The sequence below is a fragment of the Pyrus communis genome, chromosome 15 (genome assembly GCF_963583255.1).
Source record: "Pyrus communis chromosome 15, drPyrComm1.1, whole genome shotgun sequence".
Classification (NCBI taxonomy): Eukaryota; Viridiplantae; Streptophyta; class Magnoliopsida; order Rosales; family Rosaceae; genus Pyrus; species Pyrus communis.
The window spans coordinates 1,901,275-1,922,498 of NC_084817.1; the positions used below are offsets into that span (position 1 = coordinate 1,901,275).

The 21,224-nt window shown below is 37.5% G+C and overlaps 4 protein-coding genes across 5 annotated transcripts; 1 reads left to right on the forward strand and 3 right to left on the reverse strand.

The window, feature by feature from the left end:
* Positions 1-6,786: 6,786 nt before the first annotated feature.
* Positions 6,787-12,379, reverse strand: LOC137718246 (uncharacterized). 2 transcript variants are annotated; one of them, XM_068457760.1, is made up of 16 exons: positions 12,258-12,379; positions 11,481-11,692; positions 10,939-11,075; positions 10,748-10,858; positions 10,520-10,621; positions 10,238-10,346; positions 9,943-10,143; positions 9,486-9,654; positions 9,195-9,311; positions 9,047-9,129; positions 8,745-8,841; positions 8,460-8,544; positions 8,283-8,355; positions 7,892-8,065; positions 7,670-7,792; positions 6,787-7,384 (listed from the first exon to the last, which is right to left on the reverse strand). In XM_068457760.1, the coding sequence occupies exons 1-16, from the start codon at positions 12,268-12,270 to the stop codon at positions 7,223-7,225; spliced, it is 1,968 nt and encodes a 655-aa protein (XP_068313861.1). In that variant the 5' UTR covers positions 12,271-12,379; the 3' UTR covers positions 6,787-7,222. The 2 variants fall into 2 exon arrangements, with proteins under 2 accessions (XP_068313861.1, XP_068313862.1); XM_068457761.1 differs by having other exon boundaries at positions 6,788-7,384; positions 9,047-9,140; positions 9,230-9,311.
* A 160-nt stretch (positions 12,380-12,539) lies between these two features.
* On the forward strand, positions 12,540-16,533 carry LOC137717872 (COP9 signalosome complex subunit 4). The gene is made up of 14 exons (XM_068457367.1): positions 12,540-12,776; positions 12,879-13,024; positions 13,245-13,348; positions 13,453-13,513; positions 14,082-14,174; positions 14,275-14,375; positions 14,458-14,566; positions 14,644-14,688; positions 14,822-14,890; positions 14,969-15,060; positions 15,150-15,192; positions 15,379-15,438; positions 15,850-15,909; positions 16,097-16,533. Exons 1-14 carry the CDS (start codon positions 12,647-12,649, stop codon positions 16,169-16,171), a joined length of 1,188 nt encoding a protein of 395 aa, XP_068313468.1. The 5' UTR covers positions 12,540-12,646; the 3' UTR covers positions 16,172-16,533.
* Positions 16,534-17,407: 874 nt separating this feature from the next.
* Positions 17,408-20,345, reverse strand: LOC137717686 (uncharacterized membrane protein At1g75140-like). The gene has a single exon (XM_068457126.1). The coding sequence runs from the start codon at positions 20,094-20,096 to the stop codon at positions 18,201-18,203; it is 1,896 nt and encodes a 631-aa protein (XP_068313227.1). The 5' UTR covers positions 20,097-20,345; the 3' UTR covers positions 17,408-18,200.
* On the reverse strand, positions 17,438-17,896 carry LOC137718065 (uncharacterized). Its single transcript, XM_068457577.1, has one exon. The coding sequence runs from the start codon at positions 17,894-17,896 to the stop codon at positions 17,438-17,440; it is 459 nt and encodes a 152-aa protein (XP_068313678.1).
* Positions 20,346-21,224: the final 879 nt, after the last annotated feature.

The following is a 21,224-nucleotide window of genomic DNA, read 5'->3' on the forward strand; positions in this document are numbered from 1 at the left end:
TGGCTGATGGGGTAGATCTGGCCGTCCACGTGTCGCAAGAAGCGAGAAGGCGACGTTTGTCGGAGGACTAGGCGGTGCTTGTCTTTTAGCACTTAGAAACTATTTTTCTAACCAATAATATACCAAACTTTTTTAAATCAGGACAAAAACCTTGCCTAATACTGATTACGTCAAAAGCCAGTTTTACCCCTGCACAAAGGGGTGGTTTTTGGAATTTGACGTGTTTTTTGTAATTTTACAGTAATGCCACTGAGCCGATGAGGATGGGCAAGCGAATGCGGACGAGACAATTTAAACGTTTTGTCCACGGCCTCAGTGGCTTTCTTGTGATTCTCTTGAAAAGCCTGTCTTGTTTGTGTCACTTACGTTGGTAAGGAAGAAGAACTTTCATGTCCACATCTCAACTTAATCACGTCTTAATCATGTGATTAAGGGTTTAATCACCGTTACAATAACAATCTGTTACAAGGGTACATTCTTCTAGTGGAAGAACTTTCATGTCCACATCTCAACTTAATCACATCTTAATCATGTGATTAAGTGTTTAATCACTGTTACAGTAACAATCTGTTACGAGGGTACATTCTTCTGATGGTATCTGAAAGAAACATAAACGCAACGTCACATATCTTAATTTTTCGACTGATAATGTGCTATTAACTGCTACAGTGCATATTTAGTGTAAGTTTTTCTGGTCCATCACAAGGGCTTACTTATAACTCGATATGTCATCGTATATTATAATCGATAATACAATGTCATTTGTTTTACCGTATTCACACCGCACGACATAACGAGAAATGTTAATGTGGCATAATAGAATTTAGGTAAGTCTCCCTCTTTCATCTATCAAAATCAAACAGTAGAATACTGTACCAACGGAGGTCAAATGTCACGGATGCCCTCGTGAGTCATGTGGGCGCATGCACCCCTTGCGTGCACGTGCTTGAGTCTGCCACCAAAGAGCTTCAATTCCCTGCGTCACAAGTCCATTGCAATCCCATAGACCTCATGGTGTTCCGAGATTAATAACCCTCGACTGGTCAAATCCAAAGTTTAAGAAGGAGATGCGATGCATAGTATAATGTTTGCCCAAAAAGGCCAGTACCCTTTTTCTCTCCAAAAGTCGGATCTCGACTGAAGAGATTTTCGACCTAAATCAAACACCGTTATTGGAAATGATCATTTTTCTGGATCTCTTTCTTTTAATTTATCAAATATAAAGATTTGAATCGTTGAAATTTAATCTAACATTATAAATAGAGATCTATTTTAAAAGTTCAAATAACTTTAGCAGTTGAATCAAATTTTAATGATTATGATCCTTAGACTTGATGGATTAAAAGGAAGGGATCAGGAGAAGATCCCTTTCCATCGCTATTGGCCCTGAAAAAACTTCGTTACAAGTAAACTACGTGAGAAAAACTGAGGGAGGAAAGAGTCACCCATGCCTAGAAGGCTAGAACAAAACAAATCACGTTATAATATAATCACCAGACAAATAACTCGTTAATTATGAAAAACCGACATCACAGTGGAGGCAAGCGGTTTGATGGAGCTGATTAGATCCACAACAGAGATGAAGCCATACCTGGAACCCGGAGAAGCTATCCCTCCCAAGGCTAGAGTACTGAACAAGGAAATAGCACAATCTTACCTGGTCTTCACATCGGTAAAATTTTTAATGAATGAATCCTATGGATTGGATTGATACATCTACCTTACCAATTCGGCAAATGCTCAAATTTTTTCATTCGAATAAAAAATCTCATTTTTTTAAAAGTTTCGTTAGCATTTCCCATTACCATGAAACTTTTTCTACGCGACCGAGCCCACGGGCATTTAAGACATTTTGGTATAGTATATTGATATTCAGATTCAGACACAGTGGACCGGGTTGTGTAGGCCATCGACGGTCCACATCTCTTGGGGCCCACTAGAAGGAAGCCTAGATGCTGAGGTGGACGGTGCGGATGCAATCTGTCATCACTGCTTAGTATATCGACAGGTACTTTTAATGCCATTGTTTAATCCCAGATGGTCATAATTATACTCAAATAATTAGAACCCACTTGAATATTATTTTATCACAATAAAATAATTACAAGATCTAATTATTCAGGAGGCGGATTCTGCCCTCCTGTTTGGGTGTATTTCTCATCTCTTTTTATTTATACGATCACGGTTAAATTACGTTAATATTTTATATTTATATTATTTTTTATCTTATTATCTCTATGAAAAAAATTAATATAAAATATTGACATGACTTAACTATGACCGCACAAAATAAGAAAAGATAAGAAAGGCATCCAAATATGAGGGCGGACAATCTGCCTCCAATTATTTAAGCAATTTGTTGTGCCCTCATCTCCAACTTAATCTTTGATTTGCCCATTAATTATTTTTAATTACAAATTTTCAACCTTTATGTTTATATTTTATATGAATTTAACCCCACCTAATATTAAATCCTCATAATTTATGTTCTACCAATTTAGCAAGAAAACAGTGCAGTCACTGCCCTGGTTTGTTGTAAACTGAATGAGTCAAACGACAGCGTTTGTTTTGTTTTGTTTTGTTTTGGGGCATTGATCCATTTGTATATTTTATTTGTACTTCGTTTGGTTCTTTTTGTTTGGTAGACTTTTGACCTCAAAACAAGCAAAGCTTTCGTTGGACTTGAATTGTTTACTTTTCACAGGTCTTGTTAAATTTGATCATTGATTTCGTTTGATTTTCTCAATTAAGTGGTTAAAATATATATATATATATGAGAAGTAAAAAATAATGTGAAAATCACTTATGAAGCTTAACATTATTCGGTAATTCTGAAGCTTAACATTATTCAATTTGTGTTAATGCTCTCGACCATATATTGTTAGTTTTGTCATTATTCGATAATTTTGAAGCTTAACATTGTCCATTTTGAATTGTCAATGCCTCTTGATTTTTTTCTCGTAAGTTAGTTATTGATTACGTGTGAATTTAATATTTTGTTGACGTATATGATGCAGTAAACATAAAATTGTTATGAAAATGATGATTGGTGGTTATTGGTGCTAATTGAAAATTCATGATGGCTGAAAACCAAATTAAAAGTTGGGGAAAATTGAACAAGGTCAAAAGTTTATGATCATCAATTAAAAAAATCCCGTATTAAAATAAGAACATATTCTATTTTCCATAGTCCAACAAGAAAAAAAAAACAAGTGGGATTGATGAAAGCTTACCAAATAAAGAAAAAGTTTAATCAATGTCATAATTCGAGAATTGAGAGAGATTAATTTGTGCTAAGATCATAATTAAGTGCCCAATTTGATCAAAATTGGCATGATGATGTTTCAAGATAAACTTACTAATTATTCATGGATGGAATATTGACTTGGCAAGAAAGAAAGAAAAAATGCTAAAATGGGTAACTGTAGGCATGTTCAGATGAGGTTACATCCAATCAGAGATTATCAACATGGAATTTCACTAGATAGTCTTCTATTTTGGGAAGGTAAATAGTGAAGAATTTTTTCAGTGTTCAGAACATGGAAGTATGCGCTATACGACATTGTATAAGTAGAGGGATGCTTGAAAAACAAAATTCATTCAATTATATAATAATACATAGAGAAAATTGTAGCAATGGTATCTCGAATTTAATCCAATTGGATTATTGGTCATTCAACTAAAAATTCGTGACCATTGGTCGCTTAACACATTAAAACGTACAGTTATGATCATTTTCGTTAAAGTTCCCAAAAAAATATGCTAAAAGGGGTAACTGTAGGCAAGTTCAGATGAGGTTTCATCCAATCAGAGATTATCAACATGGAATTTCACCAGATAGTCTTCTATTTTGGGAAGGGAAATAGTGGAGAGAATTTTCAGTGTTTGAAACACGGAAGCATGCGCTATGCGTCATTATATAAGTGGATGGATACTTGAAAACCCAAATTCTTTCAATTATATAATAAACTATGGAGAAAATTGTAGCAATGGTCTCTCAAATTTAATTCAATTGGATTATTGGTCCTTCAACTAAAAATTTGTGACCATTAGTTGCTTAACACATTAAAACGTACATTTATGATCATTTTCGTTAAAGTTCCCAAAAAAATAAGATAAAAGGGGTAATTGTAGGCATGTTCAGATGAGGTTTCATCCAATTAGAGATTATCAACATGGAATTTCACCAGATAGTCTTCTATTTTGGGAAGGGACATAGTGGAAAGATTTTTAAGTGTTTGGAACACGGAAGCATGCGATATACATCATTATATAAGTGGATGGATACTTAAAAAACCAAATTCATTCAATTATATAATAACATATGGAGAAAGTTGTAGCAATGGTCTTTCAAATTTAATCCAATTGGATTATTGATCCTACAACTAAAAATTCGTGACCATTAGTTGCTTAACATTAAAACGTGCAGTTATGATCATTTTCATCAATTCTATTAAAACTTCTGTAAAAATGAGTCATGATGAAAAGATCATTGCTACAATTGAATTAAAATTGAAAGACTATTGCTACTTGGTTTTCCATACTTGCCCCCTGACTCAATCTAATGTGCATGTCATGTGACTTATTTTGACGGAAGTTCTGACAGAGTTGACAAAAATGACTATAATAACACGTTTTGATGAATTAACAGACGAATGATCATGAACTTTTAATTGATGAATCATTGCTTTAATTGAGATCAATGCTCATTTCCTCTAACATACGGCATACCGCCCACTAAAATTTGTTCTAGAAAGTGCGGTTGGATGAGAATTTTATCACTTTGTTCATTGATCAATTGAGAACACATACGTTCGATGTGACTGAAGACAAAGAATTTATCAAAAATTGAAATGATTTAGTGGCTCAAAAGCAAATAAAAGCAAGCAGAAAGTTGAAATTTATACATGTTATCTAGCTTGTTCAAAAAGCATTAACTTTTACTGACAAGTTGTGAGCTCAAAAGAAGACTCTCTTATTGCAGCCGGTTTGGACGTGGTTTCAGAATTACTATTGAGTCTTTTTAAGGTTGCTGATTTTGAAAGCAGGTTGGCCGTTTGAGACTGCTTATCTTGAGAGCACGTCGGTTCATAATACTTTTGATAAATGTGCTTTTAATCTTTTCTGCTATAAGCTACTAAGAATTCGTTTGGAAGTACTTTTAAAATAGGTGAAAACGTTTTTGGAATCAATCATTTGTAAAAATATCAGTGAATTATAGAGAAGCGCTTAGTAAAAATGTCAATGAAACTTGGAGAAGCACCTAAAGTGCTTCCTACATGCAAGAAGCACCTAACTTGTGGATCTTGCATCTCACAAAGATTGGATTTCACTGATTTCCATTTATCTAAGGAAACTTTAACGAAAAGTTCCCGGTACTGTTCATTTTAACGAAAAACCACATTTTTACACTAAAAAGTCAATCCTAATACTATATACTTTACCATTTATTTTGTCATTATCGTTAAAACTCAAGGTTTTCAAATTATTTTCATTAATTTTCCATCTATTTAATCTTGAAAGCACTTCTAGTACTTTTGAAATTCAAAAGTATTTTATTAAAAAATAATTTTAATCATTTTAAAAACATTTTTAAACAAAACAAAAAACTTTATTTAGTTGGCAATAAACGCTTGCACTCGCTCCATAACATTTCTAAACACGGCCTAAAAAAGTTGGAGATAAGCAAAAGTGCTTCTAACATCAGCGAGCGTGGGTTAAAAAATAAAATTGTCACGAGTTAGAAAAGCACTTTGTGAAGTTGCACTTGATGTTAAAAAAAAAACAAATGGAATGCAGAGTCACAAGCACAAGGTAATGATGACTAGTTTGATTATCTTTTTGGTAGCTTTTCTGATTCCAATATGCTGCGCAAAAGCTCCGTCTTGAATCTCAATTATTTATTTATTTATGCGACCCCACTCCCTCCCTTTCCCATTTTTTCCCTTTTGGTATGAGTGGAAAGGGATTCTCATCGGATTCATTTTATAGGGATTCTACGAATGCTTATATTTTAACCATTTATAGTATATCGTGTGATTATTTTTTGTTACATACTATTTGTATTTAATTTTAAATAAAAAAATTAAATGATTTCTAACCGCACAATATACAATAAATAACTAAAATGTAGATAATAGATCCGTATGGAATCCAATTCCGTTATGAGTGGCGCTGCGGGGCCCAGTACTGCTTTGTGGATGCATAAGAGTCAATGGCAGAGTAATTTTGGAGGAAAAATGGCTATGGGGAAAAAAGATTTGAATCGTTTTCCGGTTTTCTGTGTTGTTCTAAATGCAGTGAACCCACGAGACGAGATCAATGCTGTTCGGCACAAAGTAGGCCACTCGTATATCTGTCGCCGGTTTGATTGACTAAATAGAATGCGTCAGGATGATTTTATCGCATTATTTCAAGTCAATTATGTCTTTTTGTAAAGTTGTCTATCCTCGATTTTATAAGCAAAATAGGATGCCTCGTGATGATCCTATTACAGTATCTCAAGTTAATCATGCTCTTTTATAGAGATGTCCGTTGCCAATTTTATTGGTGAAATAGGACCAGCGTTCAAAATATCGATATAGTGGAAAATATCAATATGCAAATTTATAAAAATATCGATGAATATACCGGTATTGATATTGGTTGCCTTCGACAAAAATTATAAAAATTTACCATGGGATGAATATCTCAACCCATTCAAATTTTGTTGAGTTTAGAGAAAAATTTCTCAAAAAAATTTCAAAAAGGTCGAATTATGCAGTGAATTGGAAAAACATCGTCGATATTCATTGATTTTTTTTTTTTATCGATCCTTGTATTTGGACAAAAATATCAACACTTACGTGAATATTTTATACACTGAATCCTATTAGGACAATCCTATCGCAGTATCTCAAATTAATCATGCCATCTACAAGGAAAAGTTATGACATTACGTGATTGCTTTCGGTTACCGCTGCAGTGGCATCTCAATGTATGCAGGTTTCTCTCGGTTAAGTAGCCCGAGGATGTTTCCTATCTATGTACTGTAAACTTCTGCAGGTAAAGTAATCGGCCTCCGATAAAGAGAAGATACTAGAAAGCATCTGTACATTACGCGAAAAGATTATGAATATATGGAAAGTGCAATACCAGCGGAAAACAAAAACATCTCTCATGGTCTGCTGGATTCAATCTAGCTGCTAACAACGTTCGTTTGCAAGTCTGGAACTGTCTTTCCTCACGAGCGACATGCATTGTAGATCTCACCCCGCATTGCATCAATGGGCGTGTGATCGTGCGTGTAACGCTCAGGACCGAGGTACAAACCCGTCTTTTCAAGGAGAGCCAGTCCTTCATCTCGACCGTATCTTGAAGAGTAGAGTCTGAGGTACTCAATGTCCTGATAAAACACCACAGAAAGAAAGTTTAAAATTCTGAACTTTTGGAGCAAGAAAAGATTCAGGAATTATAGTTTGCATTCTCGTTGAGTAATTTGAGGGTCAAAGGCATGAATTTTCGTTGAGTCAAATTTTAAACTCAGTTATTCAGATAATTGATAAGGAACCATACTGTGGAATGCGTCGAGGATTGCTCGACATGATTGTTTCGTATGTGTTAAAGAAAAAGAAGAATAAATGAAAACAGATTGGGATGAACTTACTATAACATTTTAAGTTTCATTTACCTGCAAGCCACTGAGAATGCGCTCGAGTCTGACCGAAGCAACTGGTTGACTTGATGATGAGAACACCTGGCCAGGGTAGAACAAAACTCCATCTCCGGGGGGAAGGCCACGCCTGAATCTTATCTGCTCACAGGCACGTTATTTATTTCAGTAAACTGTGAGGATGTAGCTTTTTATAATTGCTAATCAACCTCATAAATCATCAAGATGCCAGGAAAGTACCTCTGCGCTTGGAACATTTGCTTTCTCATAGCAATTGGCACCCCAATATAAGAAACCTGTTCCACCTTCTTTCCATACACGCCACATTACAGCACGGTGTTGCGTACCTCGCATCCCAAGGTGCCAATTGGGATGGGGGTCAGACGGTCCCAAGCACACGTAAGTCCACCATTCCTACAAAATTGATGAGTTTACATCCTTCAGCAAGTAACAAACAAGATGGACTATAAATAGGTAACCATACATATTTACCAGAAACTGTTTAATCCATAAAACAAAAGACCACAAACTATTCCTTAAATTCAACCAAACTCAACAAGAACAGAGCCCAGAATTTAAGAAAGTTCCCAAGAAGATTAGATAAAGTCAAGCAAAAATTCTGTTACATCACCTCGCCATTTTCTGTTTGTATTTCGGAAACAATATCTTTGACCAAATCCTCTCGATTCCCAAGCACCCATTCACTGCCAATTTCAAACCAAATTATATTGTTCTCAGCCATTGCATTGACCAAAAACTAGCAACTAAAGTTAAATAACAGAGATACAAAACGAATGAATATCAATACCTTGTACAATAAATTTGAGTATGTGGGCGCAGGAATTTTGGAACTTTCACAAAACCCTCAAACGCAGTAGGTGCATTGCTAGGCCCTACAGGTCGGAAAAGAGCAATATAACAACATAACTTCCCAGGCAGAAGGAGCCAAATTATGGATGAACTATACACCAATGTCTTTACTGAAGTATTCATTCAGCAGAACCAAAATAGACAATCAAACTCACACTACTGTCTACGAAACTCTATGCAAAACTTAAAATCATCTAGTTAGAAGAAGCAGATGAGTTCATACCACAGTAGTAAGTAGTTAAAACACGAGCATCAGGCGCATACGCATGGATCTCGCTGGCTAAGCTGCGGAGGGACTCATATTGCTCCAGATTCAGTGGCTGGCATAAATTATTAAAGCATGCACATTAACTTACTATAAATTAGTAATGCATTTTGCAAAAGTAAAAAAGACAATGCATAAGTTGTCTCTAATGCAACAACCTTTCACAAATCTTTCTAAATTGAAAACTTAAGGGAAACATGGGATCAGCAACACAATCCAAAAAACCTCACTTTACTAACATTTTTCGATAGTGTTCATACCTCATCCCACAAGTAAAAGTATGCTTTCTTCCAGTGAGACTTTGTCCTCAATATATCAATTTGTTTCTGCATGTAATCCTTCGCTGCATCACCACTGTGGCACATCAGCAAATGGGTAGAACCCCATCAGTTTTCATCACATATATACCTGATAGAAGTGAACTTGGATGACTAGCTGTATACCCAGAGACAGATCGACTATATGGCAAAGCATAGGCTGCCAACCGTGGATCCGAAAAGTATTCATCTGATTTTGGATGATCAGCTGCAATAGAGAGAGATAAAGGTCACAATGATACGTGAAATTCACAAAAGCAAATAATGCATCTTTTTTAGAAGGCATTTATTGAAGATAACGAAACGAGAAAGTTTAAGAAATCAGAGATAACCATATAAGTAATTGATAATAGCAGAGTAACTTAGGCTTGCTCGTACGTACCTGGCCAAGGGCAGGTATACGTCAAGACACGCATACTATCACCCCATCTGCAAAAGTATGGACTGATTTTGTATTGAAGAAGCCACTTAAAATGCTGATCCAGTGCCTCATACCACTCATCAGTCCCATGTTCAACACCAAAACGATCTTCAATTACAGTATCAGATATCTAAAATATGGTTTAAGGATGCAACGACATTGTAGGATCACGAAATATATGTGGTCAAACATACAACAGAACATAATTTATAAAAGACCATTGGTCTTTGTCATAAGAACAGCACATCTGCATCTACACACATGGGCATTATTTGCAGTAAGGAATTCATGATTCCCCTTTCAATTTTACAATTACTAAGAACTTTTTATGCTTCTCAGTTACTTGAATTAATATGTCAGAAGTTAAATAAAATTTTCAAATTATACCAAATACTATTTTTATTAAAACACAGGATACGCCAAAAACAGCAGGAAGTGATGGGGTTGCAGGAAGAATGAAGTCCCAAACTGTCATATTAATCTTCACACGTGCTGAAAGGCTCGAAACAGCATCTTCCTCCATCATATCAACTGGCCCATTTAATGTACAGAATTCAGAAAATAATGGCGACAGAAGAACTCTTCTCAAAGATGTCGTAGCAGATTTCACCCTTTCTACCTAAAAAAGCACATGCTCAAATGACCAGCTAATAACACACAACAAGATTAAACAGAATAATACACTTGTGTACGAAGTTCAATTTGTAACCAACCACTTCATCCACCGGTTTCCCATCAATGGGCTCAACCATTTCAAGACAACTTTCAAGATCCCTATAAAGTTTATGCTTCTCGGCTTTGCCCAAGCAATGCGCTGGAGCCCTGTACCAAGTCAGAATCAATAAATGTAGATAACTGCACGTTCATATTTCAATGTATATGGAACAGGAATTCCAATATTGCTGAATCAATAGAGAGCTAAAATTGTACAACTTATTGACTAAAAATCAAAGCACATCACTCAAAACAACTGAAACAACCGTGAACTAACTCACTCTGCATCTGCCTTTGTAGCAGTAATGATGATCTCTCCCTCATACTGTCCTGGGGGTTGCACACTAGGAACATCAATGGAAATCCAAACTGCAGTTGTCTCTCTGGAGGCACCAGCACGGGGAGGACACGGAAGGAGAAAGAAGATTGTGTCAGTCTCTTGCAATAAACTCTTATAGAATTCTTTCACGCCAAATATAAGACTATCATGTTACTAATACGATCAGTACCCTGGTAATAAGTTTATTTGACTAATTGGAAGATCAAGAGGTGCAAGAGCATCTGGGACACCCAATATGGGAACCACACGCCGCATGTTAACTGATTGTCCAACAACCAACCTGCCCAGAGTCAGAAAGTAAGGAATTGGAAGAGTAACCGTAAACCTACAGCAAGATATATATGACTTCAAAGAACTAACCGATCACCAGATGTGGAGCACAAGTCACTACACTGGACCTGCACAACCCCTGCATTTCCAGGATTACCCCAAGAAACTTTTGGACGCAGTGCAATTTGAATACTCTCCCTTTCATTTCTACCAGCCAGAAGATTAACCTTCAAGTAAACCCAACTTAGAATTCAGAAGACTACAGCAACTCAAAAGCAGAAGATAGGATACTTTATCCTATTCTAGTAAGTAAAAAGATCACGAATTGCTGTTTTCACAATTTATGATAGCTCCTACATATTCTAATAGAAATTATATAGAACAAACAAAAAGCAATAGCCTCCAACAGTGCGGTAAAAATCTACTGAAGTGCAGATTATTAAAAAATAAAAATAGAATGTGCATAACTTTAACTCATCTCAGACATGATAAGGATTGAAAACCAAATTACATTAGGTGTGGGAAGACACCACCTAAGCCGCTTGCCTTCCATTTTCAATAAACGTCATGGAATTCATAGTTTTCAGAAGCTAGTTAACAAGACACCATTTAAATCATGGAACTTTACATACCGACTCCAAATTCCTTGGTGTTTCTTGTGGTCCAACATTTGCTGTGCTTGGCATGCACCACACATGCACTAAATCAGCAGTCGGAACCTCTGTAGGGTCGATAGATCCCTTGAGTGGACTTGCACCTTGTAAGCCACCCTCAGTCCATCCATATGCCGTCCCTCCTCCAGCAACACCTTCAACTGGTGGCACAATGACGTCCTGAGGATTCCCTGGTAGTTATCAAAAAAAATAAACAACTCAGCTCACATCAATCTCTACATTCAAAATTATTTACTAAATTTTGAGGCAAATCCAACTAAAAGGCACTTCAATCGGAAAACGATGGAAACGCTTCGCAACAATTACAAAATCGCATAGCATATCCTAAATCCAATCAGAAAAGCCAATGCATAAACTCCACATCAGAAAATTCAAAGTTCCGGACAGCTTTTCAAGTCAATAACCTTAGTCGATCATCGAAGCTAAAATACAAACATTTAAGCAATCACAAGCAAAATGTTCAGTTTCGCCGAGATTGCAGTGAAACAAAGCATTTATTTACAACAGGCATTTGCATATTGGACTATAACCGCTAAGATTTCAAGTTCGATTTCTCATATTTTCTCACTTGCTCCTCCATTTTTTTCTCAAGAACCAAACAGTGCATACAGGAATAAAAAAGAGGAGCAAATTTTCGACAAAAATAGTAGAAATTGAACACCGCCGACTCAAAACAAAGATTAAACTAGCGCCTGAAAAACGAAGAGAGAAAGGTGAAAAGTCGCCGGTACTAACCTGAATCATCCATTTCCGGCAATTACAATTTGCAGAAGATCGGCGGTTTTAGCTTTTCAGGTAAAGAAAGCGAAGAGTCGCATGAGGCCTGAGAGACATGATCCCGCTGCAAATCGATATAAATACCTGCCGGCCTTTATTTTCTTATTTTATTTCATTTAATTTATATAGAGTGACAAAATTACCCTTCCCCATTCGCGACGTGTCCTTCCTTGATTAGCTGAAAATCACATGCAACGCTACACCTGGATGCAGATTAGCCAATCTCCTGCTCCTTCTTCTACAAGCCCTCTGTAGGAAATTGGAACGAACGAAAAATCCCTCTCGAAATTTAGGGTTTGCGCGACAAACCACACCACCCACCGTTAAGCGACGTCGTTCAGGCTACCATGGAGAGTGCCTTCGCGAGCGCCTCTGCGATCTCCGACCAGCGGCAGAAGATTGAGCAGTACAAGCACATTCTCTCCACCGTGATTTCCTCAAGCGACGTTGTTCAGGCCAAGAAGTTCATCGATCACTGTAAGTATTTCCTCATCGCTCTTTGTTTTAATTTTCGCAATTATTTATTTTGGTTTAGCAGCTTTGTTTGGAGGCCTTATGTGTAATTTCGTGCTCTTTCAGTGTTGTCGGATGATGTTCCGTTGGTGGTTTCCCGGCAGCTTTTGCACACTTTTGCCCAGGAGTTGGGGCGGTGGGAGCCGGAGACCCAGAAGGATATTGCCCATTATGCCCTTTCTCAGATTCGTGTCGTTTCATTTGAAGAACAGGTCCTTTTCGAACTTCTATATATCGAGAATTCCCCGTTTTGCATTTGTTTTGTTAAATTTTGTAGGTTTAGATTTAGCATTGCCCAATGCCCGTGTTGTGGCGAATATGTAGAAATCACTTGATTTTTTGTAAGATATTTAGAAATATTTTTTACTGCATACATTTTTTATGTGGGATTAATGTGATTTAGAAAGTAGGATTTGGTTTAATGTGATCTAGGTGACAATAATAAGAGAGAAACTCGCGGAATTGTATGAATCTGAGCAACAATGGTCAAAAGCAGCTCAGATGCTCAGTGGAATTAACCTCGACTCAGGAACGAGGTCTGGTAGTAGGATACTATTGTTGTTAGTGTAACTTTTCCCCCCTTTACTGCACAATGGGTTGTGGAATTAACAATGTATATGTTTTCATGGTATTCCTTCAGAGCCGTTGATGACACATTCAAGTTATCAAAATGTGTCCAAATTGCTCGCCTATATCTCGAGGTATTGACCTTTTCTTTTCTTTTTTCCAAAGCATGCCTATTTTTCATTTGATACAATTGATGTTCTTTGGAATGGTGTTTAATGCTGTTGTTTGTTGATGCTGCAACTCCTTTATTACTAATATACAGGCTGGACTATGAATATCTGCATGTGATGATATGCATTGGAATCAATGTGCTACCTATATCTGTTTCTAGTGTCTAGATTTGTTGTAGATAGCCGTAGTGTGATCTTTACAAGTGCTTACTGGATCAAATAACTTGTTTCTAAGTCAATTTTTGTTGTAGATAGCCGTAGTCTAACTGGTTCCAAAATTGTAGAAACAAGTTAGACTTTTATGTAATGTGACAAGTTGTTGACGTGTAACCTTAGTACCTTACCAAGGTCTGATTCCCAAGAGTTCTGTTGTGTAAATGATTACTTGCTCATTGGGGAGTTTTCATCAATGTCGGTTGTGAATGTATTTGTTTATGCACTTTGTCTGATGTTGGAATGAAGAAGCTTATAGGATTTTTATAACACAGGCAATAGCGTAATTGCAATTCAATTTTTGTATTTTGTTTTGCAGGATGATGATGCTGTCAATGCAGAAGCTTTTATTCATAAAGCTTCATTCTTGATTACAACTATTCAGCATGAAGTATTGACTTTAGAGTATAAGGTTTGACATTATTGGATAGTCGGTGAAAAATAATTGCATTAAGTCTGCATGCGAAAAGTATATTTTAATTGCGTTTCCCCTGATGTTTTCTTCCTATCAGATTTGTTATGCTAGGATTTTAGATTTAAAAAGAAGGTTCTTGGAAGCAGCACTACGTTATTATGATTTTTCTCAGATTGAAAAGAGGCAAATAGGAGATCAGTATGTCAAGTTAACTTCTTTCATTCTTGTTATTTGTACCACTTGAAAGACAGTTTAGATGAATTACTTCATTTTGTTGCAGAGAGATAGATGAGGAAGCATTGGAGCAAGCTCTATCTGCTGCAGTTACATGTACAATATTAGCCGCAGCAGGACCCCAACGTTCTCGTGTTCTTGCCACTTTGTACAAGGTTAACTTCTTTAGCTGGAGATGTATATTATGTGTTCTTCAATTCACATTTGCTGATACCTAGGGGTTTTCATTCAGGATGAACGATGCTCAAAGTTAAAAATATATCCAATACTACAAAAGGTGATCTCTGTCTCTCTCTGTTTCTCTCTCACATGCACACTCGCAAACACACACACGTACTGCGTTATCTGTTTACTTTTTTCTCTCCTGACTGTATATCACTTTTACTGTTGCTTTAATGGATATTTATTAGGTGTATTTGGAGAGAATTTTGAGGAAACCAGAAATTGAAGCATTTGCTGAAGAGTTAAAGCCACATCAGGTTATAAACTGACTTATTCTTTATCTGATATCGTATTCTACACGAGCCATAACAGTTATGTCCTATTTATTTCAACAGAAAGCACTGCTTCCAGACAATTTTACAGTGTTAGATCGTGCAATGATTGAACATAATCTTCTGAGTGCCAGCAAACTTTACACCAATATAAGGTAGGAGATATGTTGCTATTGGTTTTCCTTTTTGACTTGTGCTATTAAGGCGGGATCAGTAATTCTAACTATTGTGAATTCTGTGGCAGTTTTGAAGAATTGGGCACTTTGCTGGGAATTGAGCCTCATAAGGTACAGTTTTCTCGTTTGTTGAGCCTTGTGTTTTACCTTTTAGTCACACAACATCCCTGCTCCTTTTATCACCAATGATCAAGATTGTTGATCTCATCTCTCTCTCTCTCTCTCTCTCTCTCTCTCTCTCTCTCAACAATATATTATCTTTCATGTTTCATGACATGGATTTAATTCTTCTTGCAGGCTGAGAAGATTGCATCAAAAATGATATATGAGGACAGAATGAGGGGATCTATTGATCAGGTATGAATTACAACCTATCATGTATCCAATCAATAGGACTTAAGTCGTTTTCTCAAACAAACAAAAAAGGACCTTAAGTCGTCAGACCTGTTTAGTTGTGAGAACCACTGCCAGTTTCATTCTATGCGAGACCATTAAAATGTCTTTTAATCCCCTTTATATCCCCGAGTCTCTTCTTGTTTTCATGACTGCTGCTTCTGCTACAAAAACCTTGGAATTCCAAAGTTTTACGCAAGTGGAGGTGTATATGGTTGTGGTTTAAAATGCTTTGCACTGCCTTCCTCTTTTACTGGAACAAGATTCAGAATAGTTCGTTTGATTTTGTAATATATTCTAAATATGTTGCTTTTGGTGACATTTGTTATTCTAGCTTGTACTTCTTAAGCATTTACCCGAGATGTTTCACAACAGGTGGAGGCTGTCATACATTTTGAGGATGACTCTGAAGAGCTGCAGCAATGGGATCAGCAGGTAAATTTGTCTGCCTTAAATAGCATCAACTACTCACTGAGTTTTGTTCGATTTCAAAATTTTCTTTACAAACTTGTGTTGTATCCAAATATACCCTGGTTTGCACCTTCAGTTCTCTCTTTGTTCAATTTCAAAATTTTCTTTACAAACTTATGTTGTATCCAAATATCTGTGGCCATATTTGCAGATTGTTGGCCTATGTCAGGCGCTCAATGACGTCTTGGATAGCATGGCAAAGAAGGGCATGTCAATTCCCGTCTGATCTTCATTAGCGTAGCTTCAGAAACTGGAAAGTGAATTTGCTTTTGCCTCCGTACGTTTTGGTAGCCGTCTTCTTGCATATTGTAGTGATTCGAATTTCTCAAGAATTTTTTTCGACTGAATTTCAAATCCTGTTACAAGGACAGAAAACTCCCCTGGAAATGATTTTTGTGTATAATTTGGTCGTGGTCGGAAATCTTAAGCACTCTTTTTTGCAGCCCCTGTGGGAGGGGAGTGTCACATTTTTCTGTTGGCGGTTTAGAGTAGTTATAAGGAAGATCTGTTGCTTTTTCCCCAGCATAACATGTATTTGAATTTTGATGCGATGACTTTGAATGGTATTTAAGGGTGCTCTTTTGCTCACCGTCCTCAAGTGGTAGTAATGCTCACTGTCATGCTTATTATCATTGGATGACTTTAAATTTTAAGATTTGTTTCTATCTACTACACCTGTCTTGAAATTTAAATTTTTAGCATCATCATCATTTAATGGTGACGAGCAAAGATATTCTTGGTAATTTAATGCAACACAATCTCATGCTTTGGGCATTGGGTTTCAAATAATTATAAATATACGCATAAAACACTTGGTTATATCGCGTGATCATATTTTGTTACACGTTATAATTACCTGTATATTATTTGAATAAGGTTGCTATACGTTATAACCAACGAATAATTATTGTGTTATCACATAATACGGTCACGTATTATAATCAATTTACATCTAGTTATCAAGAAGTAAATTGTATGTAAGCGGATCCAATAGGAAATAGCAACGTGCGATTAAGGAGACAAAGTTGAACCCTATATTCCAACCAAAACAAAAATGTTCATTATCATAAATATATTTTCCTTACTATAGTTTAATTTTTATTCAAAACTTGAAGTCGTGTTACAAAATACAACGTAGTGCCAAGTTCAAATGGGCTTCAAATCCTCTGAACTCGTAAACCACCACGGGTTGGTCCGGTAGTTGGGAAAGAATTTCATGTTTGTATTTCACACGGTACATACTAGATTCGATTTTCGAAGACTGAAATACCTCTGTGAATCTTGCCGACCTGCAAAAGGGTGAACTACCGTGATGAAATCTTCAACTAATCCCATAAATCAAGAAATCTTGTGAACCCATTAAGTGCCTTGACATGTGTCAAAATATTAGTAATAGGCATCTTTTTTTTTTCTTTTTTTGAGAAGATACAATAGTAGATTCATTTACTTCAAAAAAGTACGGTACAAGAAAGAAAATTTCATTCAGAGCCAATTATGGCAGTACATTGTCCTCTACAAGTAAGTCAGAGACAATACTTGGGGGAGTAACATTCCATATACAATCTTGTTGCACCGAGAGACCAACCCGTGCAAGGCGATGAGCAACTGAGTTTGTTTGGCGATGAGTGTGGGTAATTTTACCTTCAGTGATTGAAAGGAGGAGCACCTTGATATCTTCTACAATTTGCCCAATGAATGACAAATCTGGAGAGACCTCGCATGACGTCTCCACAATCTGAAGTGAATCGCTTTCGAAAGAAATATGTTGAAAACCCCTGTGAACCGCCCGAGACAAACCTGCCCTCAAGGCCACTGCTTCTGCTTGGAGAGGAGAAAATACATCCTCCTCCCTGCCACATTTTGCCGACACAAAGTTTCCTGTTTCATCACGGACAATAGCACCAAAACCAGCCACATTGCGGTCCCCGTTCCAGGCCCCATCTATATTCATTTTGAGACGCCCTGATGGTGGCGCAACCCATTTGGAGGGGACTTGTACCCGAGGTCCTTGCCCTAGCACCGAGGTTCGAGTGAATTCCTACCACCACAGTACAGCCCGATTGACACAAACATCAGGGGGGTCTGTCCTATCATTCCATAGCTTGCCATTTCTTGCACCCCACAACGACCAGAAGATTTGAAGCCGTTTCAAATAGCCCTGACTTGCCAAATGAACTGGTCTAACAACTAAATCTCAAACGAACTTCTCCAAAAAAAAAAAAAAAAAAAAAAGTTGATGAAATTGATCGCAGAGGTCAGCTGCTATCATCCATTACTTGGTTGTTTACAAACAAACTCTCCCTCCGGTTCGGAAAACCCGAAGATTCTAATCCAGACCCTCTAAATTTTAGCTCTGAAGTTGTTCTAAAATTAGGATCGACAGATAACGGTCTAGCGTTATGATCCGTCGTGCCTGGCCTAAACGAACTGGTTGCTCCGCCTGTATACCTGGGCGGAGGAGAGGGAAACCTCCTCGGCGGTCCTCTGAGGTCACCACCTCTAAGCTCCATCATATCAGGATTTCTCGAAGAAGAGTCCACAAACTTCCTGTCTCCGGCGCTGCTTCCCCCCAGTGGAGCTCCCGTTGTACCGGATGTTGAACTGAAAGGATCATCCGCTCCCCATGAAGTGAGCGCTTCCCTTTTCTTCGCAAAAAATTGCCACGCTCCAAACAGGAAAAGTACAAAGAAAAATACAGGGCTGGTCCATAGCATTGTGTTAAATTCGCCTTTAAATTCCGGAAGGTTAGAGCGATACATTCCCACATACCCTCCGCCAAGGCCAAGAACAACAAGCCTTTCCCGGTCACTTGCGATTAAAGGTATCACATTCCTCTTCTCTGCATTCACCGTCTGATAATTGAGAAACGATGATCTAATCTCATCGAGACCAGCGGAGAAAATAATCCGAGGGGCGCCAACCCTAACATAATGCTGAGTTGAAACATTATATACAAACACCTTCTCCCTGCTAACAATAAGCAAACACCCCTTTATAGCCTGAAAAGCTAAAGGCTCATCAATCTCAAACTTTCTCTTGGACCTAACCCTGCATTTGAAGTTCTTTATATCCCCCAACAACAAAACCTGAATCAGATCGCCTTCGGATGTAAGCCCGTACGCCTTAGAGCGCTCCGTGGGATCAAAAACATAGTTACGCGAATGCGAACGGTTCAGCCCTTCACACTCACTCTCCCTAACTTTCATGGTCCTCAGGTCCAAAGACCCTGCACCTGTCTCCGTCAAGAACAAAAGCCGCTGCTTCAAGAAAGCAAGCGGCCTGCTCGACGGCATTGTGGAGCCGTGAACTGAACCATTCTCTCGGTAAACCGAAATCTTCCCACTCGCATCACTAGCCAACACATAACTCAACCTCCCAACATGGTGCACCTCCAAAATCTTAACGGGCAATCCTTCTCCGCCCGTGTCGAATTTCGTCACGGTTTCCATCAAAAGCGAGCTCCATTCTTCCCCACTCGCTCCCTCCCAAACCCTATGCATCAAAATGACACCGTTTTGATGCCCGGTGACCACGAAACTCTCGTTCTTGTAAACCGACATGAAGGAAGCCATGGCCATGATCGGAGACCCCAGCAACGTATCAAACTCCACCAAAACGTCGCCGTTTCTGAGAAACACATAAACCCGCCCTCTCTCGTCTCCGACGGCAACATACTTCGTAACCCCCTCGAAATCCCGAAACGGCAGGACGTGAATGCACGTGGCCTGGGAATCCAATTTCACGGCGGAAACGAACTGAAACCGGTCGGACCAGAACGGGCTGTATTTCGTTACCGAAACTGACCTCACCCTTTCTCCAATTTTACGATCGGAACCAGACCCAGCTTCTTCTTCAACCTGCTTGATCGGCTTCTGGCTTTCCCTTTCTTCAACCGCCGTCAAACCCTCGTCGATCGGAGCCGGTTTTTTCGGAGGATCCGATTGTAATTTCAATTCTAATGTCGCAACTATTTCGGTTAGGTTCTTCACTACTTCCTCGAGCCTCTGCAATACCTGCTGTTGCGCATTGAGCTCGATTTCGGATTCGGTTTCGGTTTCGTTAGATTGGACGAAAAGCTTAGGAACGGAGAAAGGAGATGACAAAATGAAGAGAAAGCAGAGCAGAAGGAGCTTGCCTTTGAGGGAGTTCATCGCCGTCGCCGTTGGAGCTCCACACAAGCTGTTCAGCTGAGCTCGGAGACTTTTATGCTTTCAGTCACTACTGTTTCAGTTTCGCCATTGCAGCGCGCGGGAGATTCGGATCTGCGATTCGGAGGATTTGGAATCGAGTTTTTGAGGAATCTGGCGGTGGCGGTGCGGCCGAGTGAGGGCGGTCAGCTGAGAGACCGGTTGTTAGGAACCTCTCTCATATCACCTGTGAGCTTTGGATTAGATTTTCACTTCCAGAGTCTGCATTTTGGAATTTTAGGACAACAGTTTTAGACTTTATGTGTAATTATTATGTAATAAAAGTCGGAAAGTGTTATTTACATTTCAAAATTTTTATTTTACATTTCTTATAAGTGCATTTTTCTTTCTTAATATAGAAAATTTGAAGTATATAATGAAATTTTTGAAGTGCTAATAACAATTCCTTAAAAGTCATAGCAGATAATGTTTTACTGTAATGGAGAAATGTAATATGCATTAACTTTGATACGGATTTAATTCTCAGTATTTTCTCTTTTATAACAATTAATAATTTTAAATTATGAGATTAATTTTAATTCAAATAATTTTGACTTAAAATTTGGGAACTTCCATGAAAATTGCTTCAGTTAAGTTTATTTTAACCAAAAATCATGCTATAACTTTATTTAATGAAAAACCATTAAATTTTAATAACAAATATAAAAAATTTTGAATTTTAACGAAAATGAAACAATTTAAAAAATAAAAGAAAATAAAAAACTTGACGAGCTGGATATGTACACTGTTTATGAAAATGAACTGAACATTATTTATGAAATTGAACGGTACTATACTATTTATTGGTCCAATTTCATTAATAGTGCCTAGTTTTTTGTCCACTTTCATAAATAATGTCTAGTTCTTGGTCATGTTTACTAAATATTGCCTAGTTATTAGGTCCAGTTTCATAAATAATGTATAGTAATTGGTACAGTTTCATAAATAGCGTCTAGTTATTGGTCTACTTTCATAAATAGTGCCTAGTTCTTGATCATGTTTCATAAATATTATCTAGTTCTTACTCCAATTTCATAAATAGTGTATAGTCCAGTTTCATAAATAGTTTCCACCTATTGATCTTTTGTCCTT

What these genes read in the sequence shown, in the direction of transcription:
- LOC137718246 (XM_068457760.1), bottom strand. An exon ending in CAAATAAACTTATTACCAGG is followed by an intron (nt 10,622 to 10,747) that starts GTACTGATCGTA and finishes TGGTGCCTCCAG; the next exon opens with AGAGACAACTGCAGTTTGGA. An exon ending in TACAAACAGAAAATGGCGAG is followed by an intron (nt 8,066 to 8,282) that starts GTGATGTAACAG and finishes TCAATTTTGTAG; the next exon opens with GAATGGTGGACTTACGTGTG.
- LOC137717872 (XM_068457367.1), top strand. Translation starts at nt 12,647, where the DNA reads ATGGAGAGTGCCTTCGCGAGCGCCTCTGCGATCTCCGACCAGCGGCAG. An exon ending in AACCTCGACTCAGGAACGAG is followed by an intron (nt 13,349 to 13,452) that starts GTCTGGTAGTAG and finishes GTATTCCTTCAG; the next exon opens with AGCCGTTGATGACACATTCA. An exon ending in TGGGAATTGAGCCTCATAAG is followed by an intron (nt 15,193 to 15,378) that starts GTACAGTTTTCT and finishes TTCTTCTTGCAG; the next exon opens with GCTGAGAAGATTGCATCAAA.
- LOC137718065 (XM_068457577.1), bottom strand. Translation starts at nt 17,896, where the DNA reads ATGAATATAGATGGGGCCTGGAACGGGGACCGCAATGTGGCTGGTTTT.
- LOC137717686 (XM_068457126.1), bottom strand. Translation starts at nt 20,096, where the DNA reads ATGAACTCCCTCAAAGGCAAGCTCCTTCTGCTCTGCTTTCTCTTCATT.